The 15,804-nt window shown below is 55.3% G+C and overlaps 3 protein-coding genes across 5 annotated transcripts; 2 read left to right on the forward strand and 1 right to left on the reverse strand.

The window, feature by feature from the left end:
* Positions 1-2,188: 2,188 nt before the first annotated feature.
* Positions 2,189-7,254, forward strand: ccn6 (cellular communication network factor 6). Of its 2 annotated transcripts, none has more exons than XM_076015257.1 (5): positions 2,189-2,317; positions 4,599-4,881; positions 5,003-5,221; positions 6,163-6,356; positions 6,963-7,254. In XM_076015257.1, exons 1-5 carry the CDS (start codon positions 2,261-2,263, stop codon positions 7,242-7,244), a joined length of 1,035 nt encoding a protein of 344 aa, XP_075871372.1. In that variant the 5' UTR covers positions 2,189-2,260; the 3' UTR covers positions 7,245-7,254. The 2 variants fall into 2 exon arrangements, with proteins under 2 accessions (XP_075871372.1, XP_075871373.1); XM_076015258.1 differs by having other exon boundaries at positions 6,184-6,356.
* Positions 7,255-7,402: 148 nt separating this feature from the next.
* Positions 7,403-13,354, reverse strand: tube1 (tubulin, epsilon 1). Its single transcript, XM_076015261.1, has 12 exons — positions 13,104-13,354; positions 12,871-12,944; positions 12,534-12,586; positions 12,390-12,447; positions 11,797-11,912; positions 10,979-11,091; positions 10,304-10,494; positions 9,996-10,174; positions 9,773-9,913; positions 8,940-9,080; positions 7,846-8,020; positions 7,403-7,768 (listed from the first exon to the last, which is right to left on the reverse strand). The coding sequence occupies exons 1-12, from the start codon at positions 13,126-13,128 to the stop codon at positions 7,610-7,612; spliced, it is 1,425 nt and encodes a 474-aa protein (XP_075871376.1). The 5' UTR covers positions 13,129-13,354; the 3' UTR covers positions 7,403-7,609.
* A 122-nt stretch (positions 13,355-13,476) lies between these two features.
* On the forward strand, positions 13,477-15,786 carry dnal1 (dynein, axonemal, light chain 1). 2 transcript variants are annotated; one of them, XM_076015260.1, is made up of 8 exons: positions 13,477-13,613; positions 13,987-14,025; positions 14,170-14,279; positions 14,433-14,488; positions 14,586-14,641; positions 14,728-14,854; positions 14,932-15,072; positions 15,690-15,786. In XM_076015260.1, the coding sequence occupies exons 1-8, from the start codon at positions 13,611-13,613 to the stop codon at positions 15,734-15,736; spliced, it is 579 nt and encodes a 192-aa protein (XP_075871375.1). In that variant the 5' UTR covers positions 13,477-13,610; the 3' UTR covers positions 15,737-15,786. The 2 variants fall into 2 exon arrangements, with proteins under 2 accessions (XP_075871375.1, XP_075871374.1); XM_076015259.1 differs by lacking the exon at positions 13,477-13,613 and adding an exon at positions 13,639-13,707.
* The last annotated feature ends 18 nt before the right edge of the window (positions 15,787-15,804 follow it).

Below are 15,804 nucleotides of genomic sequence, written 5' to 3' on the forward strand. Positions count from 1 at the left end.
ACGGTGAAGATAAAGCTCCAAAATTCTGAGATATATAAAACAAGACAGGGAGTTAAAGTTTGCCCAAAAAAAAAAAAAGTTTTATTTTTGCCGTTGACAAAATGTAAACCAAAAAAAAAAAAGAAAGGTACGGACGCACATTCCAGAGAGTGGTCGGCGCCCCCTGTGGCGTCGGGGGGGGGGGGGGGGGGGCACCACAGTGGGGGAGCAAAGCTCCTAAAGCCGCCGCCGCACAAAAGCAGAAGATAAATGCAGCAGGGAGGAGTCACCATCATTCAGCACACACACACACACACACACACACACACACACACACACACACACACACACACACACACACACACACACACACAGCATCAATGTTTAGCAGCCTGGGATATTTTTGCAAATATTTCTTGGAAATCTTCTTTTAGTTTAGAATCCTGATTTATTCCCACAGCGCTGAGCGCTGGCGTGCTGGCGTGCTGGCGTGCTGGCGTGCTGGCGTGCTGGCGTGCTGGCGTGCTAGCGTGCTGGCGTGCTGGCGTGCTGGCGTGCTGGCGTGCTGGCGTGCTAGCGTGCTGGCGTGCTAGCGTGCTAGCGTGCTAGCGTGCTGGCGTGCTAGCGTGCTGGCGTGCTGGCGTGCTGGCGTCATCATCAAAGTTGGCCCAACGTGCACAAACAAGAATTGAACGAATGAAAAAAGTGCCGCCGGCAGGGCGGGCGGGTGAAGTCGAGTCTGGGCACGCGTGAAGGACGGGTCCTCCAGCTCCACCAGGGGGCACCCAGGAGTCCTCCAAATGCCCCCCCCCCCCCATGACAAAACCAAACGATCAGCCAGTTGCACGAGCAGACCACTCCCAGGAATCTGGCAACATTTTTGAAATTCTCCGCCCCCCTGCCCCCTAAGCTAAGCTAAGCTAAGCGCTGTTAAAAGCCAAATTTGACCACGTTTGGAAATGAATTGTGAGGACGGGGAGCCAATGAGGTGAAAGCCGGGTCGTGTGCTCGAACCCTTCTTGTGCCAGCTGTGCCGCGTTCAGACTGGCAGCCAAAGTCCCATTTGAGCCAATCCAGATTGAAACCAGATGGCTTCTGTTGCAGTGTGAACACTCACAAATCACACGGAACGGATTGAAAGCACTTCAGGAGGGGGTCTCAGTGGCACTGGGTCAGATGTGTGTGAACGGCTCCAGACACAGCGACGGGTTCTGACTGTCCGTCACGTCGCTCTACGCCACTGCGCCAGAGCAGAGAGCGCCACCAGGGGGCGCCGTTCCAGGCGCGGAGCTGTAACGCCATGGAGCGGACAGACAATACCAACACAGAATGCGGCCCAGTGTGAACAGAACCACATCCCATCGAGAAAGAATCAGACTGGAACCAGATTGGCCTGCAGTCTGAACACAGCGTCACCATGGCTCTGGCGAACTGCGGCAGACCAGAACCCAGACTGGAGGTCCGGGAGCAGAACCAGAGACCAGCACTGCGGGTCTCTGGTTCCAGCCATCCAGGCCTGGACCTCGACCAAACAATTTAGCAGTGGCTTAAGTGAGCTTCACCCGGAAGCTTCATCCAGACAGCGGCACCAGACCCGGTTCTGATCCGGTTCTGACCGTGCGGCTCTCTCTCTCTCTGACTGAGTCAATAATGATGGAATGTGCTCTCGTCGACGACAACACGTCGCTCCACTCCCAGCAGCTCCGCTCGGCCAGAGCCTCACAGTGGAGCCATTGACCCCCCCTCCCCACCCCCACCCCCACCCACCACCCCACCCTCCACCCCACCCCCAGGATGATGGTCAGATCCCCATCCAGCATCCCAGAGGACAAACAAACCTGAACCTGAACGCATCGCTGTCAACACGCCTGCTGCTGCTGCTGCTGCTGCTACTGCCGCCGCCCCCTTCTTGGGTTTTTTTTTTTTGGGGGGGGGGCCAAAATTAAATTGCAAAATGTGCAAAAAAAAAAAATCAAACGCCTCAGACTCAGAATAAACAGGTTTGGCTCGGTGGGCAGAAAGCTTCTCGCTGCCCCGTCGTCCTCCTGAAGACAAATATTTTTCCCCCTCCGGAGCGGCGAGGAGAAGGTGTGTTTGAAGAGGAGACAGAGGGCCGTTTGTGCACCTTCTCCACCCACCGCCTCCCTCTCTCTCTCCCTCGCTCTCTCTCTCCTCTTCCTCCTCCTCCTCCTCCTCCTCCTCCGCCGCCTCCTCCTCCTCCTGACTGCTTTTCCCCCCCAGTCGCCCTCCTGCAGCTCACACGGACCTCCTGACCAGAGAGATGCTGCTGCTGCTGCTGCTGCTCTGGAGACCCCTCCTGTTCCTCCTGGCTCAGCAGGTAAGGACAGAAGGAGCCGTCACCTCCTCGCCTTCACTGGCTTTGCGAGAATGATTGCCGTTCGCGTGCGTTCATGTTTGCGAAAGGCAGAATGCCGAGCGAGGTGCGAACGAGCTGAAGAGGGGCTGGAGGTGAAGCGATGCCTTTGACGCGACGGCGGATCAACTTCTGTGGCCCTCGCAGCAGACGCTTGTGATTAGCTGCAGTTTGCTCGTGAGTCTCTTTCATTTCCGAGAGCGCTGGCAAAAGACTGGAGAGAGCGGCGTGGACGGAAAGGAGGAGAGGGGGGAGGGAGGGAGGGAGGGAGGGAATGACAGGAGGCTCCCCCACCGCTCTGCTTTCACACCAAGAAATGAGCTCATTGAGTCAACCTGGCAGACAGGCTTCAGATTTTTGGCTCGACCTTCGGTGACCCCTCGGCGGCACTGGCCAGCACCGGGGATGTTGTGAAGAGAGAGAGAGAGAGAGAGAGAGAGAGAGAGAGAGAGAGAGAGAGAAAGAGGGTGGGGGGCCGGAGGGGTCTTGGTTGTCTTATCTGTGCTGACTTTTGTTAATGGATTGAAGACTGTTGTTGGAAAGCTCCTCCGGTCCTGGAGGACATCTGAGGAGGAGCAGCCTGATGGCACAGCCATGCTGCTGCTGAGACCACCGCTGGGTGGGTGGAGAGCACCGCTGGGTGGGTGGAGACCACCTTTACCACCGCTGGGTGGGTGGAGAGCACCGCTGGGTGGGTGGAGAGCACCGCTGGGTGGGTGGAGACCACCTTTACCACCGCTGGGTGGTATGTCTGCACATATGTATAGATATATGTGTGTGTGTGTGTATATACGTACACATAAATATACACATACACACGTACATGTCTAATACATGTCTAATACACATGTCATACAGTGCTACTGCACAGTTGGACTCCAGGCTCTGCTGGTCAGATGCTCAGGACATGACAGGCTGAATGTACTCCAGTCCTACTGGTGCATTATACAGTATTCACACTCTAATATCATTGCATCATGTTGGGACTCCAACACAGGGCTCTCTGTGCTGGAGTTTGCACAGCGTGACTGGCGGCAGCGGCGGCGGCGGTGGCGTGTCGGGTCGACAGGCGAGTCTTTGACTCTTTGAGTCTTTGAGTCGTCCGTGGTTGCCGTGAAATTTGCCTTCGACTCAACACAACCTGGCCACAGCGCAGCCACGGGAAAAAAAAACGTCCGAGGTGTTTTTTTTTTGTTTTTTTTTTATCAGGTGGAGCCGAGAACAGCGCCAGCTGCCACCATAAAAAAGCATTTTATATTCCGCCATATAACGCAACTGCAGCTTCGCCACTCAGTCCACCTCCGCTTTCTCTTGTTTTACGAGGGGCTTGAAAGAGACGCAGCGACCTGCGACAATCCCAAGACTGCAGGTGCAGCCTGGGGCATTCTGGCTACCTGAGGACACTGGTCGTAAAAAGCTTTAGCGGTGGTACAAAGTGTAGCACTCAGACATCCAAGTCGGTCATATCAGCTTCACCCTGCAAGTCAGGTCAACATCAAAACAACACCCATAGGAGACTGAGGTCCTCTTAGCCTAGCGTAGCATTGCTGCTACAGCAATAGGGTTTAGTGCCAAGTACCGTGGGGCTTCAAACACAAAGACTTTGTTGGAACTTTGCTTTGGTTCATTTAACACCGAGACTAAAGCAACGTGTTCTCTACACATCCCTGGATAGATGTTTCCTCTTATGGAGGTTCTAGGTGGTTCTAGGTAGTTCAGGGGTAGATCTGGGGTTGTTCTAGTTGGTTCTCGGTGGTTCTGGTTGTGGTTCTAGACCAGACTTGGGGACGTCGTGGACGGACATAATGCGTGGAGAGTCCGTTCAGGGCTGACACATCGCTCTTCTGCTGCAGTCGTAAAAAGCAGTTACATTGCATCGAGACCTTTTACATAAGAGCGCCACTGACCAATCAGAGGGCAGCTTTGGGTTGTCGCTGCGCCGTTTCTTCAATTCAGCCTTTTTAATGATGACACACAGCACGGTGGGTTCATTATTGTGATTTTATTGAAAGAATCCTACTTTGCATTTGTTGCGACGCCTCGTTGTTATTAAGCATCATTTATTATAAAGTCAGAGCTGCAGAGGATTCATCCTGTTTGTGTTGTTGGGTGATCGCAGCAACAGGTGAATGTACAGAGACAGCTTCAATAATATATGTATACATACAGTAGATTATTGAAAGGTATGGAAATGTGCATTGAACATTGTGTGTGTGTGTGTGTGTGTGTGTGTCTGTCCCCACAGTGCCTGAGCTGGGCTCAGGACACCGGGCAGCTGAGCCCCAGGGACGGCCCCCCGCCTGCGGCCGAGCGGCTGCAGTTCTGCCAGTGGCCCTGCAGGTGTCGCCCCAGCCGGCCGCACTGCGCCCCGGGCGTCAGCTCCGTGCTGGACGGCTGCGGCTGCTGCAAGTCGTGCGCCCGGCAGATCGGCCAGGCCTGCAACGAGCGGGACGTGTGCGACCCGCACAAGGGGATGTACTGCGACTTCTCGGCCGACCGGCCGCGCTTCCAGCTCGGCGTCTGCGCTTGTCAGTCGCATCTTGGGTTTTTCATGACGTTAAAATGGTCTCGCTGCTGCTGCTGCTGCTGCTGCTGCTGCTGCTGCTGCTGCTGCTGCTGCTGAGCTCTAACCAACGTCTCCACCTGCAGACATGATGGCGGTGGGCTGCGACCTGAACGGTGTGCACTACGACAACGGCCAGGCCTTCCAGCCCAGCCCCCTCTACAAGTGCACGTGCATCGCCGGCGCCATCGGCTGCACGCCGGCCTTCGTCCAGAAGCCCGCGGGCCTCTTGGGACCGGCCGCCCTGATGGGCAGCACACCCGCTGGAGCCAAGAAGCACCTGCAGGACACCAGCTACATGTCAGGTGGGTTGAGGTGGGGTTGAGGTGGGTTGAGGTGGGTTGAGGTGGGGTTGAGCTGGGGTTGGGGTGGGGTTGAAGTGGATTCAGGTGGGGTTGAAGTGGATTCAGGTGGGGTTGGGGTGGAGTTGGGGTGGGGTTGAGGTGGATTCAGGTGGGGTTGGGGTGGGGTTGGGGTGGGTTGAGGTGGAGTTGAGGTGGGGTTGAGGTGGGGTTGAGGTGGGGTTGGGGTGGATTCAGGTGGGGTTGAGGTGGATTCAGGTGGAGTTGGGGTGGGGTTGAGGTTGGTTGAGGTGGATTCAGGTGGGGTTGGGGTGGGGTTGAGGTGGATTCAGGTGGGGTTGGGGTGGGGTTGAGGTTGGTTGAGGTGGATTCAGGTGGGGTTGGGGTGGGGTTGGGGTGGAGTTGGGGTGGGGTTGAGGTGGATTCAGGTGGAGTTGGGGTGGGGTTGGGGTGGATTCAGGTGGAGTTGGGGTGGGGTTGAGGTGGGTTGAGGTGGATTCAGGTGGGGTTGGGGTGGATTCAGGTGGGGTAGGCTCTGGGTTCCATAGTCTCTTCTCGCTCAGTGCCGTTCATCCGGCCAATGAGAAGAGAGCAGAGGTGGCAAAGGTATCAACATGATGTACTGAAAGTACTGAAAAGGTCCTGTGGTAAAAGTGAAAGTGGTGAAGTAGTGACTGTGAATTGTTGCGAGGCCTTGTGCTGATGTTTCATTGGACAATAGCAGCAGTGTGCAACCTGCAGAGGAAACACTGTTCCCACTATTTGGGTTCATGGGGTGGAATTCATGGGCACAGAATTTGTGTGTTTTCAACACAAAAGTAACACGCAGCGAGCAAGGAGTAGTGTCGGGGGGTCCGGGGGAACGGTGGGCGGTCCAGACCCCCAGAGAACCCCGGCTCAGCGACTGTTGACGCGGTGCCCTTTGACTCTTGGCCCACTGAAAGCTTACAGGGATCCCCCTCTAGCCTGGAAGAAGAACTGCCTGGTGCAGAGCACCCCCTGGAGCCCCTGCTCCAAGTCCTGCGGCCCGGGCATCTCCGTGCGCGTCAACAACGACAACAGCAAGTGCGAGATGAGGAAGGACCGGCGGCTGTGTCTGCTGCGGCCGTGCGACAAGCGCGTGATGAAGAGCGTCAAGGTGGGCTTCCCTCCTCCTCCTCCTCCTCCTCCTCTTCCTCTCAGGCCCCGCCCGTATTGTTGATACCAAACATTTTTTTGGTGACATAGAAAACCATCTCCGTCCACATGAAACCACAAACACTCTGTCTCAAGCAATAATAATGTAATGCACATGCCAAAGCAGCAGGGGGCAATATCACTCCCAAACAAGAAGACCATTCTAGCCAATCACAAAGGCTGGGAAAATGCATGACCGGGGTTGTTCTAGGTGGTTCTAGGTGGTTATGGGGTTACTCTTGGTGGTTCTAGATGGTTCAGGGATTACTCTTGGTGGTTCTAGGGGGTTACAGATGGTTCAGGGGTCACTCTGGGTGGTTCTAGGTGGTTCAGGTGGTGGTTCTAGGAGGTTCTAGATGGTTCAGGGGTCATTCTGGGTGGTTGTAGGAGGTTCTAGGTGGTTCAGGGGTCACTCTGGGTGGTTCTAGGTCAGACCTGGGCAAAGTACGGCCCGCGGGCCACATCGGGCCCGCTGCGTGTCCCTGTCTGTGTATGTGTGGTTTCATAGACACCTGTGCTTTGAGTAGACGGCCCCTCACACCTGCTGCTCCTCCTCCGCCCTCACCAGGTCCCGAAGGGGAAGACCTGCCGGCCCAAATTCCAGGCCCAGAAGGCGGAGAAGCTGCGCCTGTCGGGCTGCACCAGCACCAAGAAGCTGCGGCCCACCTACTGCGGCGTGTGCACCGACCGGCGCTGCTGCGTGCCCAACAAGTCCCGCATGATCCGGGTGGACTTCCGCTGCCAGGGCGGCACCGACACGCAGTGGAAGATGCAGTGGATCACATCCTGCGTGTGCCAGAGGAAGTGCAGCGACCCTGGAGACATGTTCTCCGAGCTGAGGCTCCTCTGAGGGGGCGGGAGGAGGAGGAGCAGGAGGAGGAGCAGGAGGCGGAGCAGGAGGACTTTGTGGGGTGGAAGCGACGGGAATGAAAGACTTTGTTGCTAGATGTGACGGAGGCTGGAGGGGGAGGAGCTGAGACATCAGACACACGTCAGGCCGAGCGGCCACACCTCCAAACTGATGGATTCAATCCTTTTATTCTCCCACTTGGAGGGAAAACAGACAAACAAACAAACAAACAAACAAAGTGTAACGCTGACGCGCAGGTGGCTGATAACTGATAAAGACCTTCACACAAAGCACTGACTGGCGTGAGCTTGTGTTTCTTCTTCTCCTGTCTAATCTACCGGACGCAGAAGAAGCAGACCAGACCCTCACCTGGCCACGGCCAGTCTGGCTGCGTCGGGGGTGAGTCGCCCCCTGGTGGCGTCCAGTCGCTGGTACTCGTCGATCAGCGAGTCCAGGGACTCGGCCGCCTCGGAGAAGACGCTCCGCTCCATGCCCTCCACCTGCAGGTAGTGGTGCAGGTGAGCCTGCCAGGGCGGAGGGTTTGGGTTAGGCTCAGCTACCAAGCGGCGGGAGAACGGAGCGGCGGCGCCGGCGAACGCACCTTCTTCCTGTAGAGCTTCCCGAAGCGCTCCCTCAGCTCCGTGAAGGTGGGCTTCACGCACGTGTTGTTGGCCAGGACCAGCAGCGAGTGGGCGTGGCCTACAGGGGGCACCGAGCACAGGCCCGTCTTCCAGCCCTCCTGGTTCCACCACACGAAGGGCAGCGAGGGCTGCAGCCTGCAGAGGTCAGAGGTCAGACGGTGTTACGCAGGATGTAGAACGTGTGCCGTCACCAGGGGGCGTGTGTTCCTGCTTTTACATTGTTTTTTGGAAAGTTGTGTTTCGAAATACAAAGTTGTGTGTTGCAGATGAATAAATTTAACAAACCCATGCAAATAAAATGTAAAGCAGCAAAGTTTCCGTACAATTAACCCAAAGACAGGAAGACCATCGCAGCCAATCACAAGGCTGGAAAAATGCATGAGCGGGAAAGAGGACAATGTCGAGAGCAAAGCAGGGCAGCATACATACTGCTAGGTTGCCCTGACGCTATACCAGTGGCTAACCCCGCCACGGGCAAACTACGGCCCGGGGGCCACATGCGGTCCAGCCCTTCGGCCAAGCTTGAAGACATCAAGTCAGTCAGCCATCAAGCAGCTGCATCTCCTCCATGCTTCCACAGTCATTTCAATAAAGAGCTAAACACCCTGGAGGTCCAGGGGAGGTTCTGGGTGGTTCTCAGAGCAAAGACACTGGTTTGGTTGCAACGTTGCTTTGCTTCATTTTCCATTGACATTAAAGCAACATGTTTTCCACATTCTCTTGCGCAAAGACTATTTTTAGTTTAGGTTTTCTTTGAGCGGTACGTTTTTCAAGCGTACGGCGTTGAATGCAGTCAGTCTTACTATGGTGAGGGAGGGAGGGATGGAGGGATGGAGGGAGGGATGGAGGGAGGGGGGAATATCATAAGTCTAATTCCTTCTCTCTTCAGGAACAAGGGAGCTCACAGGAGCTCCTGCTTCTGCTGCTCTCAGGCTGAAGTCAGCAGAGGCCACTGAAAGAGGGCAGTCATGAGCTTCTCAAACAGCAGCACCATTGAGGGAGGAGGAGGAGGAGGAGGAGGAGGTGGTGGTGCAGGAGGTGCAGCAGCTCTGACCTCTGGATGTTCCTGCGCAGGTCTGACAGCTGCACGTTGCCTCTGACCAGCAGGGCGGCGGCCAAGTAGAGGCTGCGTCTGGGGTCGGCTCGGATCAGCTGGTGGTCCCTGCTGAAGGCATCGCTGAACATCTGGTCCAGCCTGGAAGACAGCAGCAGCAGAGGGAGGAGTCAGCAGCAGAGGTAGGAGTCAGCAGCAGCAGCAGAGGGAGGAGTCGGCAGCAGCAGCAGAGGGAGGAGTCGGCAGCAGAGGGAGGAGTCAGCAGCAGCAGAGGGAGGAGTCAGCAGCAGAGGTAGGAGTCAGCAGCAGCAGCAGAGGGAGGAGTTGGCAGCAGAGGGAGGAGTCAGCAGCAGAGGGAGGAGTCAGCAGCAGCAGCAGCAGCAGAGGGAGGAGTCGGCAGCAGAGGGAGGAGTCAGCAGCAGCAGCAGCAGCAGAGGGAGGAGTCAGCAGCAGCAGCAGAGGGAGGAGTCAGCAGAATTCAGGGCAGCTTTTGATCTCAAACAGAGAGAGAGTGGAGTGTGAAGCCACTGACTGGGTAGTTTTAAGCAACCCCCCCCCGCCTCCCTCCCTCACAGCTGGCACACATCCACCACACGGCAGAAGTCACTTTTTTCCCCGCAACCACAGCTTTCTAACTGACCAATGGGCATCTCGTCCACCCCCCACCCCCTCCCCTCCCCCCCACCCCCCAGTGGACCACACAAGGCCACTTTCATGGCAGTTGCTGTCAGGGATCAGATGATGCTTTTCCTGTCGCAAGGCCACAGCCTCGGCTTAACATGGCTGGCACGCAGACAGACACACACACACACACACACACACAGAGTGCAGACCTCCTGGGGGGCACGCTGACGTCGGCCAGTGTGTAGAGTGGCGTGAGGCTGGGCACCAGGTAGTGCAGCCGCGGGAACGGCACCAGGTTCATGGCGATCTCGTTCAGGTCCATGTTGAGGGATCCCTCGAAACGGGCCGAGCTGAAGAAGGAGCAGAAGAAGACGGCGACACTGTGAGCTGCTGAAAGGTGGTGGTGTTTGGGCGGCGCCAGAGTTGCAGCACCTGGTGATGTTGAGCAGCAGGTTGGCCACGATGTTGTTCATGGCGTCGAAGGGCTTCTCGGCGCCGGCCAGCCCCCCCCCGCCGCCGCCCCAGATGACGCTGCCGTCCCTCCTGATGGCCGAGCCCGGCTTCTCCACCGCCGACATCAGCTGGATCTTGTTCACAATGTCCAGCAGCGACTGTGGAGGCGGTTCAACAGCAGGAGGACATCAACACCTTTTCTTTCCATAACAGAGACTGGCAGGAATCAGAAGACGGTGGAAGACGGTGGAGGAGAGAAGGTCACCAGACGACGAGCTCGCACACACCTGGTTCTCCACGGGCAGCACGCAGTCGGCGTGCTCCGTCAGCTCCCTCATGGCCAGCACGCTGTTGTACGGCGAGGTGATGACGTCGTCGTCGTCGGCCGACGGGTAGACGGCGGTCACGATGCGACAAACCTCGGGGAACTCTTCCTCCAGCAGGCCCAGCACACGAGTGCCCAGGCCAGAGCCCGTACCTGCAGACAGTGGCAGCATCTTCAGCAGCATCATCATCATCATCACCACCATCATCATCATCATCATCATCATCATCATCACCATCACCATCACCATCATCACCATCATCACCACCATCATCACCATCACCACCATCATCATCATCTTCAGCAGCATCATCACCATCATCATCACCATCACCACCATCATCATCATCTTCAGCAGCATCATCACCATCATCATCATCATCATCACCATCATCATCACCATCATCACCATCATCATCATCATCATCATCACCATCATCATCACCATCATCATCATCACCACCACCATCATCATCATCATCATCATCACCATCATCACCACCACCATCATCATCACCACCACCATCATCATCATCATCATCATCACCATCATCATCACCATCATCATCATCATCACCATCATCATCACCATCATCATCACCATCATCATCATCTTCAGCAGCATCATCATCACCACCGTGACCTTCACCCCTGTAACACTGCAGACAGTCGCAGTGCTCGGCCGCCTTCCTCAGCTTGTCCACGATCTCCTCCCGATAGGTGGAGCCGTAGGTCATGTGACCCACCGCCCTGGCACAACCAGGAAGAAGAAAACAACAGTGAAACACTCACAGGCTCCTTGAAATGGCACGTTGACAGGAGCAGATTAGGAGGAGGAGGAGGAGGAGGAGGAGGAGGAGCAGGAGGAGGAGGAGGAGGAGGAGGAGGAGGAGGAGCAGGAGGAGGAGGAGCAGGAGGAGGGAGATCTTTGGGTTTTTTTTCTCCTTGAAATAAACTTTGGAATTGTGCCGGTTTTGTTTTGCGGTTATTTATGAGGTTGAATAAAGAATCTTTTGAAGGCTCGGGAGGCCAGCGGGGGGGGGGGGGGGGCGGCGACGACAACAACACCGCTTGACAAGCGCAGAAGCTGCTTTCTCCCTCCATTCCATTTGTTGCCACGACGACAACAGTAGGCGTCAGTCTGGAAAACCCCAGGAGAAAAACACGGAGGAGACTCTTCCCTGCCAGAGTCCGTGACCTTTCCCCCACATTGCAGCGAGGCCTGCAGCAGAACCTCGACGTTGCAACGCAGCGGAAGACCTCGCGCGACGGCCGCTTTTCATTAGCAAAGCTGCGAGGTTCTGCTCTCCGAGAAGATCGTCCGTCAGTCACGCAGCAGACACGTGAGGACGCGAGGCCAGCCGCGATCCAACGTCTGGCACCTGCTCAGCAGCACGTGTGGAAAAGCACTCGGACCCCCCCCCCCCCCGCAGGTGCTGGGAATGAGCTTCTCACCAGTTGTTGCCCGAACCCGACACGTCGGTGAGCAGCTGAGTGGCATCAAACACCTCCCGCAGCGCCCCCTGCAGGACCTGGTTGACCACGCCCTCCTCCATGTCCACCAGCACCGCCTGCAGGTCCAAGGAAACACGGCCGTGAGCGTCACGGGCCCCGTCAGAGCTGAACTGGGTGGGTTGTTTGATAGAGATTGCGTGTAGACTGACTTCAGTGTTTGTTGTGAGGAAAGAAAAGAGAAGAAAGAGGAGAAAAAAAACTGGAAAAAGTAATGAAAAAGTCCTGTAATTACTGTGAACTACCAGCCAGGAGTTTGAACTCACCTGCTGCTTCTGTATCTTGACTGTGTTTGCCTGCTGGTGTAATTAATGACCGTCCTGTAAAGTCAATCTATTCTCCGTCAGCCTCTGACCCCGGCCTCCACCTCCACCCCCACCCCTACCTCCCTGCAACCCTAACCAATGCATGCCAGAGGCGTCGTTAGGCGCCGCCTGACCCCGACCTTGACCTTGAGCCTCGGGCCTGAAATTAGCGTCTGCGGCGGGGAGAAAAATGCCGCCTCCCGCTGAGTTGGGCTAAAAGAGGGAACCCACCCGGGCTTTCAGGCGCTGGATTCTTCCACCCACTCGGCAGGAGTCCTCGTCGCTCCTCCTGGGAAAAAAGAGCAGCCGTTCAGAAGCAGAAGCCACTCCCCCCCCACCCCCCCCAGTGAAAGCACATGTGCAGCCGCTGTTTACCTCGAGTCCACGTTGCGGAAGAAGCTGCCCAGGGCGTCGTCATACAGGCCTTTCTGAGGAGGATGAAGCATTCAAAGACACACATTCACATTGTTTTTACTGATATCACCTGTTTATCACCAGTATCCAATCACAGTGAGCCACTGTCTCCAGGCTAGCGATGCTAACAATTCATCGACTAGCTTGAAAGGAGTCGCAATGAATTGAACTTTTTTTTTTTTTTTTTTACACAGGTGGTTATTATCGTGATAACAGTGTACAGTAACAATGTACAGTAATATCATGATAACACTGTCTGTCTGTCTGTCTGTCTGTCTGTCTGCGGAGTTCAACTTACTTTATTAACATGGGCGTGTTCTCGCAGGGCCAGATCCCAGAACCTGCAGCCCACCTGGTTGCCACACTGTCCGACTGCAACACACACACACACACACACACACACACACACACACACCCACTGAGCTCAGACATACTTTAAACCGCTGTTCAGTCTCCGGAGTGACAGCCAAGCGACTGAACTACTGTACTACTGCACTACCGGTAGTTTGTGCTTCAGGTGGTTCGACTCACCCTGGACAACAACCGACTGCGTCATGGCGACGACAACAGCAGCAACAACAACAACAACAACAACAACAACAACAACAACCAGCCGCCGATACAGTTAAAATGATCCGGGCAGCGCTTTATGTCGACGAGTTGTCATATTTTTACACAACTTGTTGCGTTGCCGATAAAAGGAAATACAAACTTCCGCGCCGTTAGCGCGCCGTCTGCCTGCTGAGTCGCGCCTTGATGACGTGGCACCATGGCAACGCTGGCCGCTGGAGCCGAGAGGAAGGAAACAACAGTAAAATAGGTTTCACGTGAATGGGGTTGACTTTCCTCTCACTTCCTTCACTTCCGTTTACACTTTGACGCACAAGAATAACATGTTTAACTCAAACGGAGCTAAAACAACAACAACAACAACAACTCCTGTCAGTCGCAGCAGCGTCCCTGCGCAGGCGCACAGTGCAGGGATGCGGGGAAGCATTCTGATGCCATAGCAACACGGGGCGGACATCTTCCGTCAACATGGTGAGTTATCATTTCCAACCGTTCCATTCCTTCCCTTTGTTTGACCCTGCAGCACAGGCGCGACACGGGACACGAGAGAGGTGACGTCATGGAGGTCAGGTGATGCCCGATGAAGTTTTGAATGCGCAAAATAGAAATGAATGGAGGCGAGGCGAGGCGAGGCGACGACTGCAGAGGTGTTTGGTTGTTTTGTTGCTGTTGCTGTTGCTGTGTCAGGAAAGAGTGAAGGCGTTTACAGCCAAGCGACAGGAAGTCACGACCTGCAACAATGAAGATTGAAGATTTGGGGCCAGATGTGTTTGTGGTTGTATGGTGATTTAGAAAATCACCATGTTTGTGATTCCCCCCCCCCCCCTCCTGCTTTTTCCTGCAGGCAAAAGCATCGACTATCAGAGATGCTGTGACCAAATGGGTGAGTAGGCAGGGAGAACAATGCTGACAGAACCGGCCCGACTTCCTTCTTTCTTCTTCTTCTTCTTCTTCTTCTTCTTCTTCTTCTTCTTCTTTTTTTTTAATAATGTTACATGCTTACTGTCTGTCTGCGTGATGCACACAGGAGGAGAAGTGTGGCGAGAAGGCGAGCGAGGCCGAGGCCATGCTGCTGTACGGCCAGGTCCCTCCCATCGAGAAGATGGACGCCTACTTGTCCACGCTCACCTGCTGCAGGTGAGGGGCGCCGACCTCACAGCTGCCACAGCTCCACTCTCCAGATGAGACTGACAGCAGTGGAAGCCAAAGTGAAGCAGACGCTCAGGAAAGATCTTCTTCCCTCGAGAGTGAAGAGCTGAATTTCCTCTCGCTGCTGTGCGTCCCTCACAGGAAGCTGTCCCTCTCCACCAACGGCATTGAGAAAATAGCCAACCTCAACGGCCTGAGTGAGTGACAGACACACAGACGCACAGACACACACTGCATGGCACAATGTGGGTATAAAAGTGTGTGAAAGTTGTGTGTTTGGATTGTGTGCTGCAGAAAACCTGACGATACTGTCGCTGGGGAGAAACAACATCAAGGCCCTGAGCGGGCTGGTGAGTCACTGAGCCGCTGGCCAAGAGCCGCCTTAAAGTTCTCCTCTAATGAAGGTCGGGGGTGCTGCGTGTTCTCCACGAGGCAGGAAGCGGTGGCCGACTCCCTGGAGGAGCTGTGGATCTCCTACAACCTGATCGAGAAGCTGAAAGGGATCCAGTGCATGAAGAAGCTGCGAGTCCTCTACATGTCCAACAACCTGGTCAAGGAGTGGGGTGAGCACCCAGCACGAGACCTCAGTCTTCGTCGTCTTCAGCCGGCTCCTCTCGGCTTCCTCTCGTCCGTCCCGCAGGAGAGTTCGTGAGGCTGGCCGAGCTCCCCTGCCTGGCCGACCTGGTGTTTGTGGGGAACCCTCTGGAGGAGAAGCACTCGGCCGAGGGCAACTGGATGGACGAGGCCTGCAAGCGACTGCCGGGCCTGAAGAAGCTGGACGGTGAGGATCTGCTCGTAGCAGTCAGCTGTAGATAAGCCAACCATCAGTCAATCAATCGGCTTATTGACGGTGCCAAATCACCATGGCAGGAAAGATCTAATACAATTGAAACACTTCGAGTACAAGAAAACATAAACAGTTAAAAAAAATAAAAATAAAAACACAAAAGTTCTGAAGTTCTGAAGTAAAAAGATCCGTTTTAAAAGCTGCGGCGGAGGTGCAGTAGCTTCTCTTGACATCTAGGGGGAGCTGATTCCAAAGACAAGGGCCTCGGTAGGAGGAAGCCCTGCAGCCAGCAGCCTTTGAGTGAACTGACAGGATGACAAGAAGGTGTGAATTCAGAGAGCGGAGGGAGCGCAGGGGAATGCATGGAGTGCGCAGATCCGACCAATGAGACGGCGCGAGTTCTTCTGAAGGTCACCTGAGCCTCGGGGGTGATGATGTCACAGCCTCTGCTGCTCTTGTTTAGGCTAAATGCAGGGCAAGCAGCTGCCTGTGCTTGGCTACTTTAGTGAAATGCTGCCCCCTACAGCTCCATGGTTGCTCCTGCACTCAGTCCTGACGGTCTGCAGATGTCTGAGCAGAGGGTTCCTAACCGTTTCTCCTGTTGTTCCCAGGAACCCCGGTCATCAAGGAGGAGGATGACGGAGAGGGAGAGAGCTGAGACGCTCTGAGACACTTCCTGTTCAGCCAAAGATGAATCACGCCTTTGTTTTTAAAAAATTAAATTGA

The sequence above is a fragment of the Nelusetta ayraudi genome, unplaced genomic scaffold, assembly GCF_046127955.1.
Source record: "Nelusetta ayraudi isolate G7.1 ecotype Tasmania unplaced genomic scaffold, CSIRO-AGI_Nayr_v1 ptg000185l, whole genome shotgun sequence".
Classification (NCBI taxonomy): Eukaryota; Metazoa; Chordata; class Actinopteri; order Tetraodontiformes; family Monacanthidae; genus Nelusetta; species Nelusetta ayraudi.

Coding starts and splice junctions, on each gene's coding strand:
- ccn6 (XM_076015257.1), top strand. CDS start 2,261: ATGCTGCTGCTGCTGCTGCTGCTCTGGAGACCCCTCCTGTTCCTCCTG. Junction 4,882..5,002: donor CCAGCTCGGCGTCTGCGCTT/GTCAGTCGCATC, acceptor CTCCACCTGCAG/ACATGATGGCGGTGGGCTGC. Junction 5,222..6,162: donor GGACACCAGCTACATGTCAG/GTGGGTTGAGGT, acceptor GCCCACTGAAAG/CTTACAGGGATCCCCCTCTA.
- tube1 (XM_076015261.1), bottom strand. CDS start 13,128: ATGACGCAGTCGGTTGTTGTCCAGG. Junction 12,587..12,870: donor AACACGCCCATGTTAATAAA/GTAAGTTGAACT, acceptor CATCCTCCTCAG/AAAGGCCTGTATGACGACGC. Junction 11,913..12,389: donor TCCAGCGCCTGAAAGCCCGG/GTGGGTTCCCTC, acceptor TTGGACCTGCAG/GCGGTGCTGGTGGACATGGA.
- dnal1 (XM_076015259.1), top strand. Junction 14,489..14,585: donor AGCCAACCTCAACGGCCTGA/GTGAGTGACAGA, acceptor TGTGTGCTGCAG/AAAACCTGACGATACTGTCG. Junction 14,855..14,931: donor CAACCTGGTCAAGGAGTGGG/GTGAGCACCCAG, acceptor TCCGTCCCGCAG/GAGAGTTCGTGAGGCTGGCC.